We start from the raw sequence: 26,636 nt of genomic DNA, 5'->3' as shown, positions 1-26,636 counted from the left end.
AAAGTTGGTGCTAAACCCTCAGCATATGAAGAGGGGGAGCCTTTCGTGGGAGACCAAGAAAGAACCCTTAACGATTGCAGTGAGGCCCCCAGCAGCCCGAGTGCACAGGAGCACCAGCCTGCTTTGAGCCTGGCCTGTTCTCAACATCTTCACAGCCCCCAGCACAAGTTAAGTGAGAGAGGGAGGTCACGTCTGCCCCGGATGGCTGCCGACTCTGGCAGCTGCGACATCTCCTCCAACTCGGACACCTTTGGGAGCCCCATCCACTGCATCTCCACGGCTGGCGTCCTCCTCAGCAGCCACATGGACCAGAAAGATGACCACCAGTCATCCAGTGGCAACTGGAGTGGGAGCAGCTCCACATGCCCCTCACAGACCTCAGAGACAATCCCTCCTGCAGCTTCTCCTCCCCTCACTGGCTCTTCACACTGTGACTCGGAGTTGTCACTAAACACAGCCCCTCACGCTAATGAGGACGCCAGTGTCTTCGTGACAGAGCAGTACAATGACCACCTGGATAAAGTGAGGGGCCACCGAGCAAACTCCTTTACCTCCACTGTGGCAGATCTATTGGATGACCCCAACAATAGCAACACGAGTGACAGCGAGTGGAATTACCTACACCACCATCACGATGCCTCCTGCCGCCAGGATTTTAGTCCTGAGCGTCCCAAGGCAGACAGCCTGGGCTGCCCAAGCTTCACAAGCATGGCCACTTATGACAGCTTTCTGGAAAAGTCTCCATCGGACAAAGCAGACACCAGCTCTCACTTTTCGGTGGACACAGAAGGATACTACACCTCCATGCACTTTGACTGTGGTCTCAAAGGTAGTAAGAGTTATGTCTGTCACTATGCAGCCCTGGGCCCAGAGAATGGCCAGGGTGTTGGGGTTCCTCCTACTCTTCCAGACTGTGCCTGGCAGGACTACTTAGACCACAGGAGACAGGGGAGACCAAGCATCTCTTTCAGGAAACCAAAGGCAAAGCCGACTCCACCTAAACGTAGCTCATCATTGAGGAAGTCTGATGGAAATGCAGACATTTCTGAGAAGAAAGAACCAAAGATAAGCAGTGGCCAGCTCCTGCCTCACAGTTCCAGGGAAATGAAGCTGCCTCTTGATTTCTCCAACACACCTTCTCGAATGGAAAATGCCAATCTGCCCACCAAGCAGGAGCCTTCTTGGATGAACCAGAGTGAACATGGCATTAAGGAACCTCAGTTAGACACTCCAGATGTTCCACCATTCAAAGATGAAGGTGCTGAATCAACTCACTATGCAGACCTCTGGCTTCTAAATGACTTGAAAACAAATGATCCTTACAGATCTTTATCTAATTCAAGCACTGCTACGGGTACCACAGTTATCGAATGCATCAAATCTCCAGAGAGCTCTGAATCCCAAACATCCCAGTCAGAATCTAGAGCCACCACCCCCTCCCTTCCTTCTGTTGACAATGAGTTTAAACTGGCTTCACCAGAAAAGCTGGCTGGCTTGGCATCTCCATCAAGTGGCTACTCAAGCCAGTCTGAAACGCCAACGTCCTCTTTCCCTACAGCTTTCTTTTCTGGCCCATTGTCTCCTGGAGGTAGCAAAAGAAAACCAAAAGTCCCAGAAAGGAAATCCTCACTACAGCAACCCTCTTTAAAAGATGGAGTTCTGTCACTGGGTAAAGACCTTGAACTTCCAATTATACCTCCTACCCATCTTGACCTAAGTGCTCTTCATAATGTCTTAAATAAACCATTCCACCACCGTCACCCATTGCATGTTTTCAGTCATAATAAGCAAAACGCAGTAGGAGAAACACTGAGGTCAAATCCTCCACCGTCTCTTGCAATTACACCAACAGTCCTGAAATCTGTTAACCTTAGGTCCATCAGTAGGTCTGAAGAAGTTAAGCAAAAAGAAGGCAACAATACAGATCTCCCCTACTTAGAGGAAAGCACTCTCACCACGGCTGCCCTGTCTCCAGGTAAGATTAGGCCACATATGACTAAGAAATCACTATCACGTCAGTACTCCACTGAAGACACCATATTGTCCTTTTTAGACTCCTCTGCAGTTGAGATGGAATCAGATAAACTACAATTAGAAAAAAACCGTTCTTTTGATGTGAAGAATCATTGTGATCCAGAAACAGTAACCTCAGCTGGTACCAATCTTCTAGATTCAAGTGTCACAAAAGACCAAATACTTATGGAGAGTGAGCCTATTCCAGAAAACACACCAAGTAAAAGTTGTGACTTTCCCACAGAAGGATTTCAGAGGGTCTCTGCTGCTCGCCCAAATGATTTGGATGGTAAAATACTACAATGTGGAGCTGGTCCAGATGGAGCCCTAGCGCAGGTCCAAAAGGTATCTTCTGTAGATCGGGAGGAAGCTGCATACCCTGTGTCTGTGGACGTGCTCACATCTCAGTCAAACTCACCAACTAGAGTCACAGACATAAGCAATCAACTTAAGCATCAACTTGGGATGAGCCGCCACCATGACAAAGTGCCTGGGAATATCAGCTATGAAGCAGAGATATCAACTGTAAATCCATGCCCTGAGAAATGTTCTGAGCAGGAAGATATTGCTTCAGGTATTTCAGCCAAAAGTGCCTCTGATAACAGCAGAGCAGAGGAGACCCAAGGAAGTGTGGATGAGGTTTCACTGAAAGGTCAGTTGTCGACACCTCTGTCACAATGGGAAGGTGTCTCATGGCACTTCCTGAAGTGTTTCTTTCTTACCTTCCCCATAATACAGTACAGCCCTGGGTATTGGTTTCCCTCCTTCTTTTCACTTATTAAAACAATTAAGATAAAAGCTTTTATCATGGAGGGACTAAGTGTGACAGATAGCTCCTTCATTTTAAAAATTGTGGTCAGGTAACTGTTGCTTAGTTGTTCCCTGAGTCAGTGAAGCCCAGGAGCGTGCTGGGTGACTTCTTCCTAAAGATGCTTTTGTTCTTAATTTAAGAATCGTCACCGAGTGATGACTCTGTGATTTCACCACTAAGTGAAGACTCTCAGGCTGAAGCAGAAAGTGTGTTTGTGTCTCCAAATAAACCTCGAACAACGGAGGATTTATTTGCAGTCATTCACAGGTGAGGCAACAATACCAAAGGTTTTGCTTCTTACATGCTTCTCATCAAATGCAAATATGGAAAAGCCTTGGGTGCTTGTAATACATTCAGCAAAAAACATAAGCAAGCAAAGAACAATTATTTTTCCAAATCAAATTGATAGACTTATATTCAAGTTGGGAAATACGTGGCCTTATATACAGTTAGGTAGACCTCAATCGAGAGACTTTCCTAACAACTGCTGAGGGAAGCTGTTGTTTTTTTCCCTAGGAAAGACATTCTGAAACAAGTTTTTAATTTGAAAACAATTTGTGGTCAAGTAACTTAAGGGTGAAAGCTCAAACTCTAGTGTAATCTCTGACATTTAAATAATTCCTTAACCTAAAAACACATGCTCAAAGCTATAATCCTACACTAGCAGGGATAAATGTAAGGTGACTCACTAAACACAGCCCCAAGTTTGAGACAAAACAGTATACAAACCTGCCCATTTCATAGCTCACAACAACTAATCACTGCTCCCTTTCTTCCCTCTCTTCCTAAAGCTTACATTTCTTTAATAACACTGGCCTTCTCTAAATGTAATGCTCCATATCCCATGAATAGGGGATGTCCTCTAGGCTGCTTTTCCAGGATAGTGTTGCATCCATGCTGACCATTCATATTCTCTCATCTGCCCCCTGGACCCCTGTGATCAAGGCCCCTATTTGCAAGAATACTCCTTATAACCTGTGATCGAAGAACGAAACAGGAACTAGCCCTTGGAAACTGAACCCGTATCAGACTAAGCTATCCAGTCATAATGTGGCTACTCCTTTCACAGCTGCCACTGCCTACTTCACTAGGCCTTGGTGACCTAGATGCGACTCCCAAGGGTCAAAGCTTGGGACTGTCTTGTCTACCTCATGAAGTTATGCTCTTTGAAGCAAGCTCTTTACAAGCAGCTTACCACTGTTTTTCTCAGGATCCTACTTTTTAGGGGAACCTGTGTTTTCTGTTGATGTGGTTCTCTCATAAAGAAGGAGCACTGCCCTTCAACAACTTTTTTTTTTAAAGGAGCCAATCACAAACACATTCTGTGTAGACCTTAGCAGGCTCACCTCTCCACTCGGAGAGTGAAGAATCATTATTTTTCTTTGTCCCTGATTATATTCTCCTCACCCCCTTTTATCCCCAACCTTAGGACAAGTTATTAAATGCTGTGAAGTTAAAGAACCAAACGCTAGTGTCTTGAAGAGTGGACAGAATGTAAGGAGAAGAGTCAGAAAGACCTGGAATTGAATCCCAATGCTGCCACTTCCTGTCCAGTCTTGAGTCAGTTAAAATCTGTGTACCTATTTCCCTTGCTGTAACTGGGGATACCTATAGCTCACATATTCAGTTTTGATAAAATATCATGTCTGTGTCTAGAATATGGTAGATGCTAAAAGCAGACATTAGTCTGAAATCCCTACCCTATTAGAGTGCCAGACACTGGCATACACAAGATAGCAACCACAAAGCTTTCCGTGAACCAAAATCAGGCTGGTGTCCAATTGCAAAACTGACATTTTCTCTAACCTACAGGTTTTTAGGTTGGTGAGAAAGCATGCTGCCAGTACGTGGCAATGAACTGAGTCATGCTGACTCAGTGACTAAGTTCACGAAATTTATGCCTGTTTATTTATCAGAAGAAATAATATAATGATGATGGATGGGTACCTAGGTTTGGTAGACTTACAGAGTTTGGTAATCTTATATTTACATTTATGCAGAATTTGTTTGTTTATTTATTTATGTGCAGCACAGTGACAATAAAAATTTTCTTTTCTTGAGAGTTTATAGTGCACAGAGCTTTAAGAGCTCCAGAGGTGGTCTAGGTTTCCATCTCCCCCAGAAAGTTGGCTTACTGATTAATACACTGTAGACAGATATTCCTGGGCAGCTATGGCAAATGGTATCTGCAGCCAAAATGGATTGACTTATTCAAGAAGTCATGTAAGAAATTTCTTTATATGGAGGAATTTTAAGAGTAGACAGAGTAGTATAACGCACCACTGCCTGCCCCCACCCCCCAGCCAAACACACACACAGACATATCCATCACCCAAGCCTATCAACCATCAGCCTATGGCCAGTCCTGTCCCATCCACACCTCCTTCCACTCTGCTCTCCTGGTATTCACTGGAAGCCAGTCCCAGGCATCAGAGGATTTCACCTGTATTGCAGAGACAGGTTGAATAAAAGTGACAGTCCTTCACCACCTACACTCTAACCAAGAGTCAGAGAGCAGTATTTTCTTGTACTCTTGTGAAACTTCCCAGTAAGTCCTCCCCTAGAACCTCTAGCCTCCACATTAGTCATTATTTGAAATGGTCATTTCCAAAACGCAATTCATGTCCACTGGTTATTGGAGAATTTCCCTCAGTCTGTGAGTGCTACGAGGGCAAGCAATGTATCTTAATCCTCACCCCTATAGCCCTAATGCTTAGTACCCCATCAGACAGGGTACAGCAAACTGCTCTTTAAGGAGATGCCTGAGTGTGACGTAACACTTTTAGTTTCATTAAAGTATATGTGGACTGAGATTGTTCCTTTTCTTAAAAGGTCCAAGAGGAAAGTACTTGGAAGAAAAGATTCTGGGGACATGTCTGTTCGAAGTAAATCTAGAGCTTCCCTGGGCAGCAGTAGCAGCAACAGTGCTGGTTCTGTCACCTCAGCCAACAGCAATGTGACCACCCCAAACAGCCAGAGGTCTCCTGGCCTCATCTACCGAAATGCCAAAAAGTCCAACACATCGAATGAAGAGTTCAAGCTATTACTCCTCAAGAAAGGCAGTCGCTCGGATTCCAGTTACCGTATGTCTGCTACTGAGATCCTGAAGAGTCCCATCCTGCCCAAACCTCCTGGGGAACTCACAGCCGAGTCCCCCCAAAGCACCCATGAGGCCCATCAGGGGGCACCGGGAACTGAAGCGCTGTCCCCCCTCTCTCCATGCTCCCCACGGGTTAATGCAGAAGGGTTCTCCTCAAAGAACTTTGCCACCCCGGCATCGGCAAGGGTTGGACGTTCCCGGGCTCCCCCTGCGGCCAGCAGCAGCCGCTACAGTGTCCGTTGCAGGCTGTACAACGCGCCCATGCAGGCCATCTCCGAAGGCGAGACAGAAAATTCCGATGGGAGCCCACATGATGACCGATCCTCCCAGAGCTCAACATAGGTGGTCCATGCCAGGCTGGCTGTCAAAGGCCAAAACCTTAGTCATATGAGGATGGAGGAACAGAATGGAAGACTGGGGAGAAGTCAGCACATGGTGGGGTACCATCACGCTTACCAACGAGTTCCTAAATATTTGCTGGGGAAACGGAAGGTGGTTTGGTCTTTCTTGATCATTTTCCATATTTTTAAGTAGCTGCACTGTCTTTCATATTTTTCTTTAGGGTAGTTTGATTTACCCAATCTCATTCCTTTTGATAATAGAGAATTTGAAAATGTCTGCATTTCATGAAACCTAGAAAAAGTTTTCCCAGAGCTGCCTATTCAGAAAACAAAGCCCTCACTGTCATAATTCTTAAGAAGATGAAATACTCTGGAGGTTTGGTATATTTTTACATTAAAATGAACTAAAGCAAAATTTAGAAGAACTACACACATGTAAATACCATATTTTTGATAAAAATGTGTAAATAGATTTATGGATGACGAGTGGACATGTGGCCAATTATCTACCACACCAACTGCTTATAGAACACAACAAGTAAAGTGTAATAATTGTATTCTGTGAATACCATTTTCATATCAAACACCATATTTAAATGTCCACCAATATGATTTCTGAGTGATAAACCTCAAAATAAGAATTTTAAACTGGTGAAATAAAGGAAATCTTGAGGTCATATAGTGAAATGTGATTTAAAATAATGAATTCAGACTTAACCATTTTTGTGACAAACTGCAGCACCAAACAAACTACTGGTAACACGTGGCTGTGATTTGCCATGTGGTAATTTGGACAGAATGAAAAGCATGCTTTTGATTTTTTAAAGAAAAAATCAGTGAGAGAAATCATCATTCTCAACATAAAGCCCTGAACAACAGCACTTGACAGTGTCCTTTAAACTTCAATTTTTCAGATTGGATTGCTTTAAAGAGAATGAGTAGGGAAAACAGTAGTTAATTTTAGGTTATGTTTTATATTACACTACTGGGGACATAAACAGTCCTAATCTGAGGACTATAATATTTAAACTCCTTAAACAGTTGAGCAATTAGCTCCAAGTTCTTTAACGAATGAAAATAAAACACAGGCATGCCACAGAGCTGTGGATTTATCAGTAAGTACCTGCAATGAGTTTTCAGTGAAGCTTTCTCTCTGTGCTGATGAGATTCATGCTACCTAAAAATTAACAGAAATGACACTGTGAACAACGTAGTTGGGAAATAGGTATGTGTATATGCATTATTTAAATTCACTGTTAAACTGGGAATGGGGAGCAGCTCTGGTTCACAATGCTACATATAACTGAGTTTTTGTCTGATTTTACTCTATCTGCTTGATGGCAGAAGGGGAGGGTGGTGGGTGGGAAAGGAAATGTCAGGGCAAGTGCTCTGATAAAATGAAGGCAGGGAAACAAGCTGAATTACTTGAAATTACTTGAATTTTCTTGTCTTAAAACTGAAAAAAAATGTAGTTACAAGTTGAAATCTGCAAATGGGTTTTACACCTGTGATTTTGACATGAACTGATACTAATGTTTGAAACGATCTGTCGGAAATATAAGCAGCTATGTACTTGGAATGTTTTGAATGGGAGAAGGTAGAAAGTAGAGAACTAAGAAGGAATACGGCCTATAAAAGAATAGAATGTGATTAGAGTGATAGAACATACCAGAGTTACCAAGAAATTGATAAGCAGCTGGCTTTAAGCTTATGCAAGTGGTATTTGGGAAAGTAGGATGTGTGAAAGGGGATTTGTGGTTTTGGTTTAGTTCATGCAATATGAAGGAGAAAGCCTGGTCTAAGAAGATGCTATCTTTCAATAGAAACACTTTTTAAGATGTTACAGAGTGAGAATTACAGAATATGATTGCTGTTGGGTTTTTGTTTGTTTCTTTGGAAAGAAAAAAAAATGTCTGGTTTATTCTCCTATTTGTTTTCACTATCAAATTGTGTTTCTTAATTTCTTGTCATCCTTGTATGTAAAATGGGTGCTGGGGGTGGCGGGGTAGAGGAGGGAGAGTGTGAGAGTGTGTGTGTGTGTGTGTGTGTGTGTGTGTGTGAGAGAGAGAGAGAGAGAGCGTGTGCTTGTGCAGGGATAGATAAGCTACCTGGTAAAGCGTACATGTGAACATTTACGAAGTGTTATACTTTTTACTAAAAGAAAAATGTTTGGGAGTTTGAAAAAAATGGACCATCATTTCTCATTGGAACCCATTAGTTAAGAAAACCAGCATGGTTTGACACCACATGGGAACATGAATAACTTTTTCTCATACTTTGAAAAGTACACTTGGAAAACTTTTAAAAGTAAGGTTTTTAGACAAATGCAATAAAAAAGTCATTTCCAGTCACAATAGGTGATTTTTTGTAATTTTCATAAAAGCAGCTCGTTTGCAGTACGGCTTTTGTGTAGTTAGGGGGTTTTTAAGCGTAAAGAAAGGTATGTAGGCTTTAAAAGTGATTCTAAATCTTGAACAGAAAACACACAAATTGGCTTTAACAAATATGTCACCTTATTATTGACATTAATTTAAGTAATGGTACTATATATATTTTAAAATACATATTGACTTGAATTGTGAGGCAATAAGATACCGTCTATATGTAATGATCACAGAACTAACCCTTAGAATATAGTTTTACTTATTTTGTTTACTCTAAAAATCTATAGCAGAGTTTCTCTATTTTATATTTCACAGATTAAAAAAAAAACAGATAAAGATGGATTTAAAATTCATTGTGGAAAAGAGTACTGAGTAACAAACTGAGTTAAAAAAAAAAGGCAAGAAATTCCTTAGTAATTTTACATGGCTTTATCACATAGCACGTAAGACCAAGATTTAGAGGGTTGTCTTCAACATCACTGCCGTCTTAAAGCAGGGTACACACATTAGGTATTGTAAGGAACATCAACCCAAACTTTTCTTCTGTTGTTTGCACTGATGCTAATTTTTTCTTCTTTTGTGTTTATACAACATGTCTATGTTGTGTGGGGGAAATTTTTTTCCTGATTTTTGGATTTTTTTTTTGGCTAAGCAGAGGACATGGACTAGTTGCAGCAAACAAAACACACTGTTTGCTCTTGCCAAAGTTCAGTGAGTACATTTGCTGCAGTGGTGGCACACTGAAAGAACTAGATCATGACAAAGATTTACAACTATGAGGAAGGTTACAGTGTAACTCTTTTGGTACTAGAACCAGTTCATGCTGGCCGAAAGACCATGGTTTATGGACTTGCCTCCATTTTGTATTTTTGTAATATTTGTAAATATGAACTTTTTAAATCGTTGCAAAAACGGTTTCTTTTGTAAGATGTTTTCAACGTTTACATTCAATTCAAGCCTTTGTATATTTTAGAGCTGTGCAACACTTAAGTCTTGTATTTATTTTTAGTAAAAATGGTGACAGTTTCATTGTGAACCCCTCTCAAAAAAAATGTACCAGAAAAGTTTGATTACCTAGAAAGTGTGTATAGAAACTGCAAATAAACGTGACTGCAATTAAACAACTGGCTGCTGTATTCATTGCTATGTAATTGCGCTCCTGGGGTTTCACAAATGGCAAGTGTTTTATAGGGAAGTGCACATATGGGAGGGGAACTGCTTTGGCAAAAGTATGAGCAAAATAATAATGATAATAATGAACACTGTCTCTGAAACCAGCTCCAATCTTGCTTTGTATTTGAGAGAAGAAAGAATACATTTCCAATGTCCAGTATACTTTCCTGTACGTCTCCAGGCCAGGAAAATATTTATGGCTTTACTTTAAAGTTATCTGCTTTGCTTCTGATAGTTCCTCAGACTGTGCCTCCTTCCTGAGATGAGCAACCTCGATGTGCCACTAAGTAATGCGATGTACCCTTTATTACGCAAATTTATGTGCCAGATACTGTTCTAAGTGCTTTACCTACTCTAACTCATGAAGCACCCCCCACACGTTGTGCCCATTTTACGGATGGGGAAACTGAAGCACAGAGCCATTTACCTGAGTTGCCCAAAGCCATAGAGCGCTTAACTGTTGGGGCTGGGGTACAAACCCAGCAAATCTGCCTCCAAGGTCTGTGTTACCTCACCCTGTGGAGAGATAACAACTTTTTAAAATAACTTTTCCCGGTATGTACCAAACCACAATTGCTAAAGCGCCGCTCCCGCTCCCTCCCCCTTCGAATTCCAGCACTGACATGCACGCCTAGGATTGAGACTGTTGACATCTGTGGTGTGTCACAGAGGGACGGGGAGGGAGGAGGGAAAGGAGGGAATTACATTAAAAAAAAAAAAAGCTTCAAAGAACTAACCGAGAGTGGGGAGGCCACGCACCTAAACGCCTCACTCCCGAGAGCCGCCTCCTTAAACCCGCACCACCACAGAATGAGTCGCGCGCGCCGGCGCTCCTGCGCAGCCGCACTAAACCCCTCTCAGCCTTAGAGGCTCGTGTTTTCAGTCTAGCACGGGGCTCCGATCCCACCAGCCCCCGCGAACAACGGCAAGCTACAGAGGCTCGGAGGCCGGAAGTGCGGCCGCGCGGAGGGAACCAAAGCCTCTCCCCTTGGCAGTCGCTCTAGCAACGTCCGCTCCCCTGCGACATCTCAGAGGTCCGCTGGACTGGTCGGCTGACGGCCCAGGCGTGTCCTGCAGCGGCCACTGATAGGTTCCCACGCGCGCAACCGGCCGTTGACCAAAGTACTTGGCGAGTGTTGCGCGCCTCAGCTTCCGTGGGGTTTGCGGCTGGCGCGTCACATGGTCGGGCCCTATTTCCGGCGCGAGGAACATTTCACGCGTCGCGTAGTGATAACCGTTACATCGGGTCGCCGCCCGGGGAGAGGCGCCATCGCTACCTGCTCCCCGCGCCCTCCGGAGGCCGATTTGGCGGGCTCTGGCGCCAGCAAAGGTATGTCAAGTGGCACTTTTTCTTCCCTTGAACTTTCTTGTCTTAGGTGTGCGCCTGAAGCAGGCGAGGAGCGATTTTACTTCACGGCTGTGGGGCTCCGGAGCGGGGTGGCGGGGGAGGAGGGTTTACCTGAGGAAAGAGAAAGGGTTTTGCCTTTTCGGAAACACCGAGTCTACGCTGGAATTTCAGCCGCGCTGCAGTTGGGGTGGTTTGGGATGATTCGGGGTGGTTCCCACCGCCCCTCCCGGGATGCCAGCGCGTAGGCGCTTGAGATGTGGCCGCTTATTGAGTAGTTTGTGCCGACTTTCTAAGAGCTGATCCTTTTTCATCCTTTTCACTCTTCCACCAAGGAAGAGTCCTTGTTGGGTGAGGGGGCGACGAACGACCAAGGCTCTCAGACTTGTTAGAATTTTGAGTTTGGAAAATCTATTAACTGGCGAGTTGGTTCGTTGTAACATTTTTTGAGATGCAAACGTTGATTCTGAGGCTTTGATGGTAACCGCGATCGATCAAAGACAGTGCAGCCTCACTGTTGTAAATACGTACGCGAGGCTAAACAAAGTAAAGATGTGTATTGAGCACGGTAGTTCGATATCTTCGTCTCTTGGGGATCGCTTCCCCCCCCCCCCGCCCCTTTACCTGGCTCTCCCTGAAGGCGGACTGCTCTAGAGTTTTAAACTGGCTTAATGTTTACAAATCGTGATTTAACGAGCAACTTTTCTGCACGGTGTTTTATAAAGCAGGGCATGGGCTCGATTCCCTGATGGGTGATGGGGATACAGATTGGACGGCATTATCCCCCCCGTCTGGCCGACTTTGTAGCCGCTGAAGTTTGATACGGCTGCTTTTGAGAGTCCTGACAGGATTTTTAGAAAGTGATCAGTGTATTGACACGGTCTTGTTTTAAAAAAGAAATGTGGAGGAGTCTGGCTATTGCAATCTGCCCTGTTTTGCCGAGTATTCCTTGTAGTGGTTTTTGGGTGAAACGCCGTTTTCATCCCTCGTCGTCGTGATAAGTTGATGTCAAGTGAATGCCTTACACCCTGGGAGCAGAATCCTCAAGTGACTTTTGAAAAATGTCTTTGAAATGTCTTTAATGTCTAAAATGTGTCTTTTTAAAAACCAGGTGGTTTCCTGTTCTTACGTTTTCCTGTGGTAAGATGTAAATGAGCTTCACCTTAAGTAAACTTCTTTTGCAGGATTTTGAATTCAACGAATTATATTAATTTCGCATAATCTAGTCATCGTTGGTCTCTAAGAAAATGTTGCAGAAACTTTACTTACCTTGGGGGAAGAAGTGAAGGGGAACTAAAACTTATGCGTTGCCTGCTGGGAACCAGACATGATGCTGAGTGCTTAACTGTCATTTGGTCTTAACACAGCCCTGTGAAGTAGCTATTATTCCAACTTTACAGGTTAAGAAATAGAGACACAGGGGTTAAATCCCTGCCTAAAGCAAAATAGCAAATTTTGCGATTTAGATTCAGATTCAGGTATTTCTTAAAGCCCAGTTCTTTGCACAATGCCTTAATTCATTTAAGGGAAATGGTTGCTGTATCTGCAGTGAAGGGTGCAGTGTGAGTGATCTGAAAATTTGCAGTCCATGTGCTCCATGACAAATAGATTCATTGGGAGGATGTCGTGACTACCCAAATAATAAAATAATAGTAGCCAAGAGTGCGTGCCTTTGCTATGCCAGTCATTGTTCTAAGCACTTGACATATATTAATTCACATAGTCCTCATAACTCTATAAGGTCTGTACTATTATCCCCATTTTACAGATTTTTTTAAAAAGCACAGAGAAGTAAGTTGTCCAGAGTCACACAGCTAGTAAGTGGAGGAGCTGGGACCCAAACCCTAAGGTCTTAGTGCTATTTGATGTTGCCTCTCCTGTAACTAGCCAACATGTGACAATTGTTTTAAAAGCGTTAAAGTGTGAGTATTCTGGTACTTCTGGGAGAGCAGTGTCACTTCCAGATGGGGTGACATAGCACCTTTGCTTTGTGGAGATGGAAGTTGAATGAAGCCTTGAAGTTTTGAGTTGCGTCTCCTACGTAGAGCGGTCTTGTGGGGTACAGGGTATTGAGGGCGGGGGGCATGGCAGGCAAAGAGGTTCAAAGAGTGCAAGGTCGTGTTGATTTGTCAGTGTCCCGGGGAGAGAGAGAGAGAGAGAGGTACCAGGTGGGCGTCTGCTGGGAGACTCCATGTATGCTGCCTGTGTCTGCAGCCGAGTTTTAGCAGCATTGTAATTAAGCCATTAGAGAATTGTCTGTCAGAGTCTCTAACAATGGTTGGCAAACTTTGTTTATAAAAGGCCAGCTAGTAAGTATCTTAGGCTTAGAGCAGAGGGACAAGTGATAAGAGGTGACCTCTGAGCAGTGTGGAGGCACCTGACTGTAAAGACCTTGTAGGCCATGGTAGGAGTTTTGGATTTTATTTTGTTCTTGGTCGAAAAGGGATTCCTGGTGATTTTAATAATGAAGAAGTAAAGCGCATAGACTCTGGAGTCGTACTGCACTACTTACTATGAGACCTGGGTAAGTTACTTAAAGTCTCTTTGCCTCAGTTTTCTCTTAAGGAAAATGGGGATGATAATAGAGCCTGCCCTGTAGGGTTGTCAGGAATGCTAAATGAATTAACATACATCACGTGCTTAGAACATTGCCTGGCACAGAGTAAGCAGTAAAATCTGTTAGACGCTGTCATCTATACTTCGTGGTATAGTTCAAATTTAAAGAAAAATTATATATTTAAATCTCTAAAACAAAGTTGTTAGAAATACAGTCAGAGCATAAGAAATGGTCCCTAGAGTTGGGAAACTTTAACTCACTATTCTTTTTCTGTGTGAGTTCAAGTAGAGGTGGGAGCCTGCTCTGCAGTGTTCTTTGTAAGAGCAAGACTTGAGGAGTGACTTTTGAATATCCATGACTTGGGATTAGTTAAATAAATCATCGCCTATTTACAAGATAGGAAATGAAGAAATTGAAGTGACTACGGTATATCTAAAGGTATTAATTTAGAAAGACTTCTTTTACTTTTGCCTCTTTTTGAGCTCGTACAGTGTTGTCCTTTTCTGGGTCTGGCTTTTACTCAAGGTTGTAGTTTTGAGATTCCTGAGATGTGTCCTCCTCGTTGTGTGTAGCAATAGTTGGTTTATTCTCATAGCTGTGTAGTCTTCCTTTGTATGAAAACACCAGTTTAAGTATTCATAACTTGTATTAGTTGTATAATCAGAAAAAGTAAACATAGTCTAAAAAAGTAAAATTTGGAGGGCTTCCCTGGTGGCGCAGTGGTTAAGAATCCATCTGCCAATGCAGAGGACAACACAGGTTCGAGCCCTGGTCCGGGAAGACCCCACATGCCGCGGAGCAACTAAGCCCGTGTGCCACATCTACTGAGCCTGTGTGCCACATCTACTGAGCCTGCATGCCACAACTACTGAAGCCCGCACGCCTAGGGCATGTGCTCTGCAGCAAGAGAAGCCACCTCAATGAAAAGCTCACGCACCGCAACAAAGAGTAGCCCCTGCTCGCCGCAACTAGAGAAAGCCTGCGCGCAGCAACGAAGACCCAAAGCAGCCAAAAAAAAAACTTAAAAAAAAGAGTAAAATTTGGTTCAAGTTACAGCTCAAATTGGAGGTATTTAATAACTTGAATTTATTCCACATTATTAGACTGCATTTGTCTAACTTGAGAGTTACTTTTCCCTTCATTCCGCCTCATTCCTGCCCTGGCTCAGGATGGATAAAGGGAACCTAGCTCTCTCATTAGCGCCCCTCCCAGTACTGTGATGCCAGCGTTCAAATCTCCTACAAGATACGATATGACAGCATTGCACTCAATGTCTTCCTGGTGGCAGAGATGAATGACTCAGGACCCTAACCGAGCCTACATCATTCAAGAAGAGTGTTTGGCTTATTTTTCACATACAGTCCTTTAGGTTTAATATAAAATTTAACTACGGAAGCTATCATCATCTGAGCGCCGAAATGACCTTAGACGTAATCTCACCCAGTTTTCACCGAGCAGGGGAGGAGGCGATGTCTTTAGTGGTCTTTCCAGGCCGCACCGTGGTGGGCGGCCCAAGCCAGAAGAGACTCCTGACTCACATTTGGAGGCCCGCAGCCACCCTGAGTAAAAAGCTTCTGAGCTCCTTGACAAAAGCAGTTAGGACTCATGCTCTGTTGTTCAATTGTCTCCAGCACTTACTCTGTAGCCTTTAGGTTGTGGAGCATCCGCTTCACAATTTAGAACTGTGTTTGATCTGGATTCTTATTCCTAAACGGGGGCAATAATGCCCTTCAGTTTTTAAAGGTTTATTCTAAATCACTAATGGAAGAATTCTCATTCTGTCGCTCTCTAAACTTCAGCCAGGACTCCAATTCAACTTGAGTTGGTATTCTGAGAACATATCCATATTAAGTTTATTAAGGCAGTAAGTGGGTGAAGTAACTTTTTTATGCGTTGCTTTTCAGGAGTTGAAGATTTACCAGTCCTAGGTGACCAAGCAGTTTCGCAAATAACCCTCCAGCAAGTTTAAAAATAACTAGGCCCAACTCAGAGAAAGCGGAGTTGCTCTGGTTGCACAAAAAAGATGTCTAGCTGCTCCAGTGAATTCGATGTGGTTTGTATTTCATAACTGAACATCTGTCTTTGTTCTTTTCCTTGTGTTCTATTTTTTTTTCTAAATTGAATTGAATTTTGTACAGTGAAATGCAGAGATCGTAAATATACAGTTCATGAGTTTTGGACAGTGATGTATAAAGCTGCTATGAACATTTGTGTGCAAGTTTTTAAATTTTAACTACCTTCCAAGAGTCATTTTTTTTCTGACTCTTCACATAATTATATGAAAGCACTTTGCAAAGCCTAGGGCCCTATACAAAGGTAACATGGTATATTTTTATAAGTATTAATATATAGCCCAATTCCACATTACTTTGTCTTTTGAAACATACATACTTCTATGTATGTTTAGAATTATTCCTATAGTTCATAGTCCATTCTTAGAATAAAGAGTTATTAAATGAAATGTAATGGCTGTTTACTGTCTATTTACTTATTTATGCCCTGTCTTATTCCCCCAAAGTGTTTTAGGTGATTTAGAGATTAATTTATCAAGAAACATAGGTGTGGGGAATTCCCTAGTGGTTCAGTGCTTCCGACTCCTCAAGATTCTATCCCTGGTGGAGGAACTAAGATCCCACAAGCCTCCAAGTGCGGGGCGGGGGGGGGGGGGGGGTGGGGAAGATAGGTGAAGTGTTTCCTATTTTGTCCACGGAGTGGTACTGTTGGTCTATTTAAAAATCAAAAGCCATGAACAGGATCCTTTGTAGTTAAAAATACTTGCTTTTACAGCAGTTCTAGTGCCAAATTACCAGAAGAATAGTCTTTCTACCCCGAGGTACACAAGAGGAAAACGATGTCTTAAGTGTGGTTAAGTTAATGAGAAAACACTTTTTTGAAGGGCATTTTTTCCTACAGTCATAGTATTTACAAAGGTCCCTTGATATCACAAATTGGCTTTTGGAGCTTCTTTTAAGTGAAATTGAAGTCCTCAGTTTTTCTTTAAGTTCTATCATCTTTCCTTTTAATTTATTAATAAATTTTCCTTAGATAAGAACACGAATCTCAACTTATGATGATGATGACATTGACCTTTATGCATATGAACCACATACGGCATATGTCAATAATGTAAGTAATGTTAGTTGCCATTTGCCAAATATATTAATTAACACTTGACCATTTTAAAGAAAAAATTCTTCATAGAGTTCCTCTAAACTCACACTCAAGAAAATATTAGTCTCTCCTGTATTTGTCTGCTTCCTTTCATTAGACAATGAGCAATTAACCATTTCACTTCTCTCTTTTCCTTGTAGAGTAGAAAATTCAGAGCAGTTTTTACTCATTTTTTTCAGTGCAAAACTCTAAACCTCTGTCCTTCTGATATAATAAATTCTTTCCTAAATCCCTTTCTTAATTAGCAGTCATCATTTTCATTCTCATATCAACATGAGGTTTTTTTATTGTCTCTGCTTTAGATTAATATTTCTGAAACCCTTTGAAAAGTTAGTGAAAAATAAAAACAAGTAAATAAATAGTGTTTTTCCCCACTTACTGTTCAAGTTTGACTTTCATAGAAGTAAAGTATTAACTACTCAATTTTTAAAATATCAGCAGGGAAGTGTTATGTCTAACATATCCTACAACGAAGAGCAACAAAAAACAGTTCGGGATACCCTTACTCACTGCCAGGTACAAAAAGTTCTGTCTCTCAAATGTAGTTTTCTAAAATATTAAGCTTAAATAAATTCTCTTTATATCATATAAAGAGGTGTACAATTGAAATTTTGCTGTATCAAATTGCTTATGATTATCGCTCTCATTGTGATGATTTTTTTTTAACAATTTCTAGTTAGAATAGCATCTTCAGGTGAAAGTTTTGAAATAGCAATATGGAGGTTTCATAGCCTTTTGTAAAAGCCCTTAACTGATCAAATGTATAATAGTTATGTCTCCTTCATCTAAATTGCTCAATACTGAATTAATTTCCCTTACAAAATCTTTAAAGGAAGTTGGCTGATTTGGATAAAACTTAATATGTGCCTAAATGCATGTCAAGATATCTCAACTGAAACAAAAGGGCAGCCCACCACTTTTTAAAGAGTTTGTCTTTCATAGTTTTGAGGGGATTTTGTAAAAATTGACGTGTTGGTGGAGACTGATAGAAGTATGTAATTATCAAGGATTTTGTGAGCGGCATACCCTAGAAGCAATGAACATTTATAAACAAATACATGTTTCTTAACATATAAAAAAGTTTCTTGAATACAATGAACATACTTTGAAAAGTAAAAAATGTTTATGGAGTCCTTATCATTATAGAGAACAGCAGTGGAATACTTAAAGGGAACGTGTCTTGTCTTCCGGGGAAGATGTACAGAGAGTGGGAATGCAGGGACGACGTAGGGAGTTCTGATTTTTGAACAGTGCTCTCCCCTGCTTGCTTTACATCAGCATCCATGATGAACTGGGTTGACACTGCTCTGCCAGGGCCTTCTGAGCGATTGTGCAAGATGTGTTGGGATAGAGTATGTCCGCTAAGACACGCCCAGGTTCCAAAGTCACAGCTAAGGGATGCTCTCCATTTCTCCTAATGTGCTAGCTCCCTCCTTTCTTCAGCGCCTTCCCTTACCAGTCTAGACCACACGGTGCAGCCCTTCCATCTGTTCTTTTTTAATCCTCGCCTAGCACCCCCTTTAGTAAAACCCCAGCCCTGTCCAGGCTGGGAAGCGGAGGGGAGGACCTCCACTGGGGACTGGTGATCCTCAGACAACCCCGATCCTGTACTCTCATGTCGTGGAGAAAATGGAGGGTGTGGTGCAGAAATCCCCTCCGAGTCCTGATTCCTCTCCCCACAGCCCTCACACTTGCCTGGATCCATCTCTGACGACCTCCTTCCTGACCACTGGAGTGGGAAAAGTGTTTCCTCTGTAAGGCTAACACCTCTGCTGGTTTCTGCATCTGACCCTCTTGCCCTGTGCTCAGACACCTCCCTTCATCCCCCTGTCTCTTGTGTCTTCAGCCTCTGTCTCCATCCCTCTCAGCATAGTCATTCTCCCACAGGTTTAAAAAAGCCACTTTGTGCCTCCCATCCCTCTATAGCTGTCATCCTCTCTCTCTCCTTCCCATCATAACCCAGCTCTTTGATCATCATTTATGTTCACTTTCTAAACATTTGACTTCCTGTTTTCTGTTTGGGTGTTTTTAATTTCTGTTTTAATTTTTTTAATTGAAGTATAGCTGATTTGTAATATTGTGTTAGTTCCAGGTGTAGAGCATAGTAATTCGGGGTTTTGGCTGATTATATTCCATTATGGGTTATTATAAGATTTGGGGTATAATTCCCTGTGCTCTACAGTAAATCCTTGTTTATCTGTTTTATGTATAGTAGTTTATATCAGTTAATCCCATACTCCTAATTTGTTGGGTATTTTAGAATATACTGTTCCTTCTGCCCTGTATGCTCTGTACATCTCTACCTAGTGAACACCTTCTCATCTTTTCATTCTCAACGCAGATACCTCCTTCTTCGAAAATCCTGCCACGACTGCCAGCCTGGATTAGGTCTTGCTCTTCTGTGCACGCTTAGCCTCTTGCTCTTATCTGTATCGTGGCAATAATAATACTAACAGGTGATTGAGCACTATCAGACCAGTCATCATGTACTATTATTATTATGTTGGTATTCATACTGTAGCATGTTGTTTTGTCCTCAACAGAACTGAGAGAGGATTTCATCCCAATTCTATTTATAAGGAAATTGAACAACAGAGAAGTTAAGTAACTTAAACCCAACTGTGTTCCCCTAGAGCCTGTGCTAGTTATTCAGGGCTGAGAGCCAGCGGGTCTCACGCTTCATCGTGCATCAGAATCACCTAGAGGGCTTGTGAAAACACAGGTCACCGCCCTCGATCTCAGAGTTCCCAATTCAGTAGATCTGAGTGGGAGATTTTTCATTTCCAACAAGCCAGTAGATGGTGTTGATGCTGCTGGTCCACGGAGCACACTGAAATCCACTGCTCCAGGCTGCCGATCACTTTCTCTGTTGACCTTGTCTCTTTACTTGTCTCTCTCCAGCTAAAATGGGAGTTCCTTAGGGTAGGAGCTGTTTTTTTCCTTTTCCTTTTTCTTTTTTTTTCTTTTTAATGCCCACGTTCCCAGCATCTAGCAAAGGAGTTCTCACAGGTGGTAGGCCTTCAACAAGTGTTTATTTGAATGAATGATGTAATGGTTCTGGCCTTTTACGTGTATTTTTGCCTGAATGAAATTTCTGTGTATTTCAAGAATTCTCCGGTTTTATCAGTCACATACTTGATTGGCATACAGGGGCCGCGTACTCAAAGGTTTTGTAAGGTTAATTGTTAATTGCGTGACTTTAAAATACTCTAAAGCCAAAGGTCACACCTGTTGTATTTGGCTCACTGTTCTTTCCAGAGTGGACCCCTCACTGCCTATTAGGTTATACCATCATTATATAGAAAGAGGCTCTTTGGCCTTTTAGCAGATTTGAAAATTTCTTTCCTAAAATAGCACCTTCCTTGATGTAAAATGACTCCATCATAAATGTGATGGCTTATAGGAATTGTGGTACATTTACTTCCCAGTATTCAAGCTTCTTAAAATGCCTGTGTGACATGGAGTCGTTGAGTGGGAGGTTGGGGTGCCTTATCTCAGCCAGCTCGGCTCTGGGTCACCAACAGCCAGGCATCAAGTGGGAAACAAGAGATTTCTGACGGCTTGAAAACTTTCAAACTTTGACTTTGGCTTAATGGTACTTTTTATGTTCCTTTCCTTTTGAAGTAGAAACTACTAATAGTCTGTATTATAATAGGTCATCTATGATGCTGTTCAAAACCTGGATAAGAAGTTTGATGTTATTCATGGAAAGGTTAAAAAACTCTACCGTTTTCATATGAAGTCATGGTGGCAAAATCGTGTAAGTGTTATAAAAATATTTTCACAACTATAATAAACCTCTGGTTTCTAAAGATGCCAGTCAGAAGTGAGAGAGAACTAATAACTGTGAGATGAGCAAGGCTGATCTATACTTGCTGTAGCAGCAGATGGGAGACTAAACCTCTGCCGGAAAAATGCTGAAATTTAGGTTTGAGAAATGTATGACAATGGATATTTTTATGTTTGTAACCATAATATATAAAGTGCAATTAAAATGTAGGGTTGAAGAGAAATAGAAATCATGTAATGAAAATAGAGCATTTATCTTTAATAATATAAAGCAATCTTCCATGGAAAGTAATTATGAATGTATTTACTATTTATTTCCTTTTTCTTTCACTCACTCACAGTTGGTTTATGCTGGGTTTGTGTCATTTCAGAAGCTATTTGGATATGCATATAAAAATTATAGTTACCTGCTTTCTAAAAAGATCAAATACCAGAAAATGAGGAAGAAGGAGTCTCTCTCTCCATCCTCTTACCCTCAAAGACATAGCCCCACTATTCCAGTACAAAAGCCGGAAGATGATTCCAAGAGCAGCCCCACTATTCCAGTACAAAAGCCGGAAGATGATTCCAAGAGCAGCCCCACTATTCCAGTACAAAAGCCGGAAGATGATTCCAAGAGCAGCCATCTAGGAGACTCTTTTCAGTCCCACGAGGCTCTGGATCTGGAGCAATCCGTCAGCCTGAGCCCGAAGATCCCCACGCATTCTCACCAGCAGTGCTGCTCGCCCGAGAACCCCCTGCAGGGCTGCTCCAGTCCTAGCTACCACAGTCCAGAGGCCCACAACACCTGCAGTCTTTTCTTAGCCACCCAGTCCACTGCAGTCGAGCCTGCAACCATGGTGACCCAGGGTGAACGCAGTCCAGCACGTAACCCTGACATGATGGCCTACCCAGCTTTACCGGAAAACAAGAGATTCAGCCCCGCTGGCTCACCTTACTACGTCCCGACCGGCTTCGGTGAGTGTGAACTGACACATGTTACAAGTAGCATTATTTACCCTATATTCCTCAACACCCTTGATGCAAGCTTGTGGAAGCTTTTTTTTTCCCATCTTGAGGGCTAGCTTGGGGCAGCACTCAGAACGATGACTAAGACTTCTTGAGTGTCTATGATGTGCCTACACTGTGCCAGTCAACTGACACACCTCTTCTCCACTAATACTCATAATGATCCCATTGTGAGTTTTTTTATCTTCTGTCTTTCTTTACCCTTTCCTTGTGTAAATAATTAAAATGCTCCTAAAATGGCTAGAGCCCAGATGACAGGAGAGAAAAGGTACACTTTAGGCTAATTCACAGGAAAGGTCAAATTTGTGTTGACGGTCTGGCGAATTACACAAGCCCGTTCCGTTACCACAGGCTAACTTGCGAATTACACAAGCCCCTTCCGTTACCACAGGCTAACTTTAGGGAGTCGAGGACTCTGGCTGAGTAAATGAATACCTGTCTGGACACAAAGAAATTTCAGTACAACGTAGTGAACGGCACACCTAAAACGTTTTGAGGTATGAGCACCTAAATTGTTTCATGCCTCACGTATTTCTTTTTTAAACATAAACCTTCAACCAAAATATCTATTACCGTGCAGTGAAACTTGAAAGAGGTATTCAGTGTAATGTTAAAGTTACTTCTGACCTAGCTAAGCAGAAGTCTTGTTGTTTTCAAAATTCAGATACGCATTTAAGCCTTGAGAGACATGAATTTTAAAGCCATGGAAGAGATTCAGTAAAGAACTGATTTGGTTCTCAAAGATAATGGGGGTTATTGAAATTCATTGATTAAAGTGAATAAATTTAAGCAATTATAAAACTAAATTCTGGGGATTTCCATTGCAATTAGCTAGTAAAAATAAACCTCATCTGGGGAGACCAAGAAGACAGAGATGAAGTATTTCAAAGAATTTCTCTCAAGAGAGCAATAGGTTATCTTAGATTAACCTAATTTAACCCAAGTAACAGATCTTTTGCTGTATTTTGCCTGTGGCCCAAGAGGCCTCAGATTGCTCAGTCTGTTTTATGATCTTTGAAGCTTTAAGGTGTCTACCGAAGCTGCTTTTGTTGTTTGGGGGAGGTCAGGTGGGACATTCCTGAGTAGCCATCCTCAGGTCATCTTTATCTAGGCTTTCCCTGGATTTTACCTTGGAGTCCTGGGTCCATGCCGGGGTACTTCACAGAAGGTTCCAGGAATGACACAATTCCTCCCTACCTAACATCTCTTCTTTCAGGATAATGATCAGGTCAAGTATGATTTGTCTTTTTTTCCCCCATTGAAGCTCCAAGTTATATAGCTGTACCTGACCCCAGTGTCCTGAAACAAGGCTTCTCTAAGGACCCTTCAACCTGGTCTGTGGATGAAGTGATACAGTTTATGAAACATAAAGATCCTCAGATATCAGGCCCCCTCGCCAACCTCTTCATGCAACATGTAATATATCTTTTTATCTGGTTTTCCTGCCGTAATGACTTTGAATGACCTCTGTGCAGGCCCTTCAGTTGGATACTGATTAGTGTGGATGGTGGGGGAACCCTATCAACTGATTTTTCCATATGCAAGAAAGTTTACTTTGCCCAAAGTTAGAGCCTTAAAGGGTGGAGGCTGGATCTGTGCTTTAAATGGGTACCCGAGTACCTAAAATACTACAAGTCTTCGAGTTCTCAAGAGAAGATGATTTGGCATGGCCACTCTCAGGTGTCTTCTCCTTTCTAACAACAGCTACAAGGATCCTCCTCCCCACCTGCTCCCTGCTCGGCCCCAGGACCGTGAGTAGGAGTGGTGACCACAGCTGTGACAGGGTGTCCTCCTTGTTATGATGCCCGATGGATCCAGCAGCTGATTCCATTTGGCTCAGTTCTGCTGACCTTATATGGTTATTGATGATTTGGGATGCTGATACCCTTAGGCCATTTACAAAGTAACATCATGGGCTAAATTTTAAGTTCTAATTTCTTTAATTTCTAGTTTTACTTAGTAGAAAATGTATAGATGGTACCTGACACCTGACAAAGGCAGTACTATGAGGGATTTCAGGTCCCTTCAGCCAGTGACATATGATGCAGTACAGTTTTATTTTTAAACCAGAACTTGTGAAAACCAAATAATATGCTTCAGCAGCATCATTTGGTCAATTAATTCTTTTTTACATTTGGAGGATACCTTGTGACTATCAAGTAATGTTTTTTATAGTGTTTCCTAATGAATAAAATTAGTGCCCACATATCTGATGGACCCTTTTCAATATGGTAAGAAAATCAGTCATTAGTTTTTAGCATCTAATTAGCTTCCGACAACTGATTAGCTTTCAGTGTTAAGACAGCACTGTATAGCACACTTACAGCTGACATATACTCAGGTTCCCAGCCCTTCTAAGAAAGTTAATGACCATCTGAAATTCATTTTTACCATTCATAGTTTTTACTTTTTGTTACAGCTATGCAGTATTTTGTTTAACACACGGTATTTAAAATTAGGTAGTTTGATGCTTAGGACATTTTTAAGATATTAGGTTAAATTGCCTTTTTCTTAAAATTTGAAGCAAATTTACAGATGATTAAGTGATGCTTCACTGGACAAATTAGATTTTTAATAGTTTCCATCAAGCAGTTGCATATTCAGAGAATATACATCTGGAATGAGCTGCCCTCTAATTGGTGTTACATGTTCTTACATAGAAAGGAATAACCATTCTGATAAAATATGAAAGCTTTATTAATTATTTTAATTTCCTTCTCTCTGTAGGACATTGATGGGAAAGCTCTGCTACTGCTCAAGAGTGACATGATGATGAAGTACATGGGGCTTAAGCTGGGGACAGCTGTGAAGCTGTGCCACTACATTGAAAGGCTTAAAACAGATACTTCAACAATTTAAAAAGTGTGTAGATTAGACTGGACTTAATTCTAGGGAGACCAATGCCATCTTTTCTCTGCCCTTAGAAGTTTTTGTTGTGTAGAAAGTTCCTCTAAAATACTGTGTATCCGAAATCACAGAACCCTGGGACAGTCCAGTCTACTTCTTTAGAAGCCATTTAACATGTTAGCACTAGCATAGTCAAACTGGTCGTTTGGTCTTTGTATCTTTTCATTGCATAGTTTATAGATACACTTCATGCAGGAAACAGAGAAACACCTTTGATTTTGGTTAATGTTTGTATGTAAAACCAAAACAGCCAAATCCCAAAGGGGAAAGTAGTCAGGGAGGGATTGACGGGTTCCCTAAGGAAATCCATGAGGAGTTTTCTTTAGAAGAGAATTTAAAGATGCAACTGTAGATACCATCTCTTTCTCAACTATTTTATGTCTGTTACTGCAATGTTCTGTTCCTGTTCTATCAGTTTCCTGAAAGGGAATAGCCACATAAATCACTTTCCTTTCTGTTATTATTTCGCTGTATGTTTTACCTGTTCCTGTTTAAAGAAAAGAAAAAGCAGCCTTTTAAGATTTCATGAAGCGTTCTTACCAGTTTTTTAAAATTATAAGGTAGATAGTCATTTTATGCAAGAGGTATTACACTACAGGGGTGGGTTGGATGGAGTCTGACTATATTCTTTTCAATTAATATGTTTCATTTTAAAACTTCCTTATTTTGTCTAAGCTTCAACATTTAACTAGGCATTCATTGTTCACATCTCTCCATGAAGATGCCTGTGTCCAAGTTTTTTAAAGATGTGTTTTATTATGTTTATTCCTCATATGGGTACTGTTTCATATTTATATTTTGTTCTGTATCTGAAGTATACACACAAGTAAATCTTTTCTTTTTTAATTTAAAATGGCACTTTACACTTCCACAGAGGTGAAGATCAACTCTACATATAGTGAGTTTTTTTATTCTGTAAAACATATGCACATCGTTTGACATCACTGGTACCTCTCAGCTCACACTTCAGGGTTTCCATACAGGGAAGTTCTGTCTTGTGCAATGTTTCTAGTTAATTTCCTTTCTGAGCCATTTATCCTACTAAACTTTGGAAGGTACATCAGTTCTGATTTGTCATTTTATTTAAAACTTTATTTTAAAAATCAGAACTTTCACATGGAACATGTTCATTGTTGTTTTATTTATTACATCGTTATATAATATTTCGTGTAATGTTATAAGCTATGAGAAATGGTGCTAATTGTATTATCCATTTGTTACAGATGCCAATAAGATGTTCACCAGGGGTAAGACCGTACATTTTCTTTTTAGAAAACCAAGTGTACTTTATAAGCAAATGCAACTATTTACTGGGCGTATATGACTTAAAGGGCTTTTTCGTCTGTGTTATTTCTTTTGTGTTATAAGACAAGATTCTAATTTAAACTTTTCCTTCTTTCACACTGTTTGTGTGAAGATGCTGTGCCACTTGAACAGTCCTCAGGTGTTTGTATAAACACTACGTTTGACAGTTTTCAGATTTTAAAATATAATAAAGTTTAATAACCGCAACCATTAATGTCAAAGCCTCAGATTTGAGTTTACTTTTGCTTGAAGACTTAGAGCAAGCGGTGATACATGTCATGAGGAGTTATACTCTGGGACAATTTCGCTAGAGAATTCTCTCTCCATCCTGAATACCAAGGCAAAAGTATGGCTAACACAATAACTTTCATTAATGCAGACAATTAGCAGAACTAGAATTTAACATCCACTGAAACAAATTTTCCTCTCTAAAATTACCCTCATCTCCATGAAACACAGCCAAATCAAGACTAAATTTGTTTACAGAATAAGTCTGGTCAATTGACCACCTAAGAGTCCTCCAAACTGGCTGTGGTGGAATTCTTCAGAAGTAGTCTCAGACTGAATTCCCAAAAGGCCTCTCAAAGCCAGGAAAGCCATGCCAAAGGCCTGCTATTAGCCTGCACCTCAGTGGATTTCTCTCTTCTAGAGACCCCTAAAACATCGTGATTCCTGCACATGCCAGGAGACAGTCTTTCCCATTCACCTGATAAGGCTGCTCAGAACCCAAGA

General features: G+C 41.4%; 2 protein-coding genes across 8 annotated transcripts in view; both read left to right on the top strand.

Moving 5' to 3' along the window:
* NHS (NHS actin remodeling regulator) overlaps positions 1 to 9,755 on the top strand; it is a 344,288-nt gene extending 334,533 nt beyond the window's left edge. For 5 of the 6 annotated variants that reach the window (XM_060086362.1, XM_060086363.1, XM_060086361.1 and 2 more), the window contains 3 exons: positions 1 to 2,665; positions 2,965 to 3,091; positions 5,657 to 9,755. The exon at positions 1 to 2,665 is cut by the window's left edge and continues 317 nt beyond it. In XM_060086362.1, coding sequence (XP_059942345.1) covers positions 1 to 2,665; positions 2,965 to 3,091; positions 5,657 to 6,266 — 3,402 coding nt within the window. In that variant the 3' untranslated portion in view covers positions 6,267 to 9,755. The remainder of the gene's footprint in view (positions 2,666 to 2,964; positions 3,092 to 5,656) is intronic. The other variant, XM_060086365.1, reaches the window with a different exon arrangement.
* Positions 9,756 to 10,874: 1,119 nt separating this feature from the next.
* Positions 10,875 to 26,114, top strand: SCML1 (Scm polycomb group protein like 1). Of its 2 annotated transcripts, XM_060087052.1 has the most exons (8): positions 10,875 to 11,152; positions 15,629 to 15,777; positions 16,770 to 16,850; positions 20,551 to 20,655; positions 21,056 to 21,641; positions 22,957 to 23,108; positions 24,420 to 24,554; positions 25,823 to 26,114. In XM_060087052.1, exons 2-7 carry the CDS (start codon positions 15,748 to 15,750, stop codon positions 24,549 to 24,551), a joined length of 1,086 nt encoding a protein of 361 aa, XP_059943035.1. In that variant the 5' UTR covers positions 10,875 to 11,152; positions 15,629 to 15,747; the 3' UTR covers positions 24,552 to 24,554; positions 25,823 to 26,114. The 2 variants fall into 2 exon arrangements, with proteins under 2 accessions (XP_059943035.1, XP_059943034.1); XM_060087051.1 differs by having other exon boundaries at positions 24,420 to 26,114.
* The last annotated feature ends 522 nt before the right edge of the window (positions 26,115 to 26,636 follow it).

Source organism: Mesoplodon densirostris, chromosome X (genome assembly GCF_025265405.1).
Source record: "Mesoplodon densirostris isolate mMesDen1 chromosome X, mMesDen1 primary haplotype, whole genome shotgun sequence".
Classification (NCBI taxonomy): domain Eukaryota; kingdom Metazoa; phylum Chordata; class Mammalia; order Artiodactyla; family Ziphiidae; genus Mesoplodon; species Mesoplodon densirostris.
Note: the sequence above shows the minus strand (reverse complement) of the source record. Positions and strands in the feature narration are given on the sequence as shown.

What these genes read in the sequence shown, in the direction of transcription:
- SCML1 (XM_060087052.1), top strand. Translation starts at nt 15,748, where the DNA reads ATGTCTAGCTGCTCCAGTGAATTCGATGTG. An exon ending in GCTCCAGTGAATTCGATGTG is followed by an intron (nt 15,778 to 16,769) that starts GTTTGTATTTCA and finishes AATTTTCCTTAG; the next exon opens with ATAAGAACACGAATCTCAAC. An exon ending in ATACGGCATATGTCAATAAT is followed by an intron (nt 16,851 to 20,550) that starts GTAAGTAATGTT and finishes GTATTATAATAG; the next exon opens with GTCATCTATGATGCTGTTCA.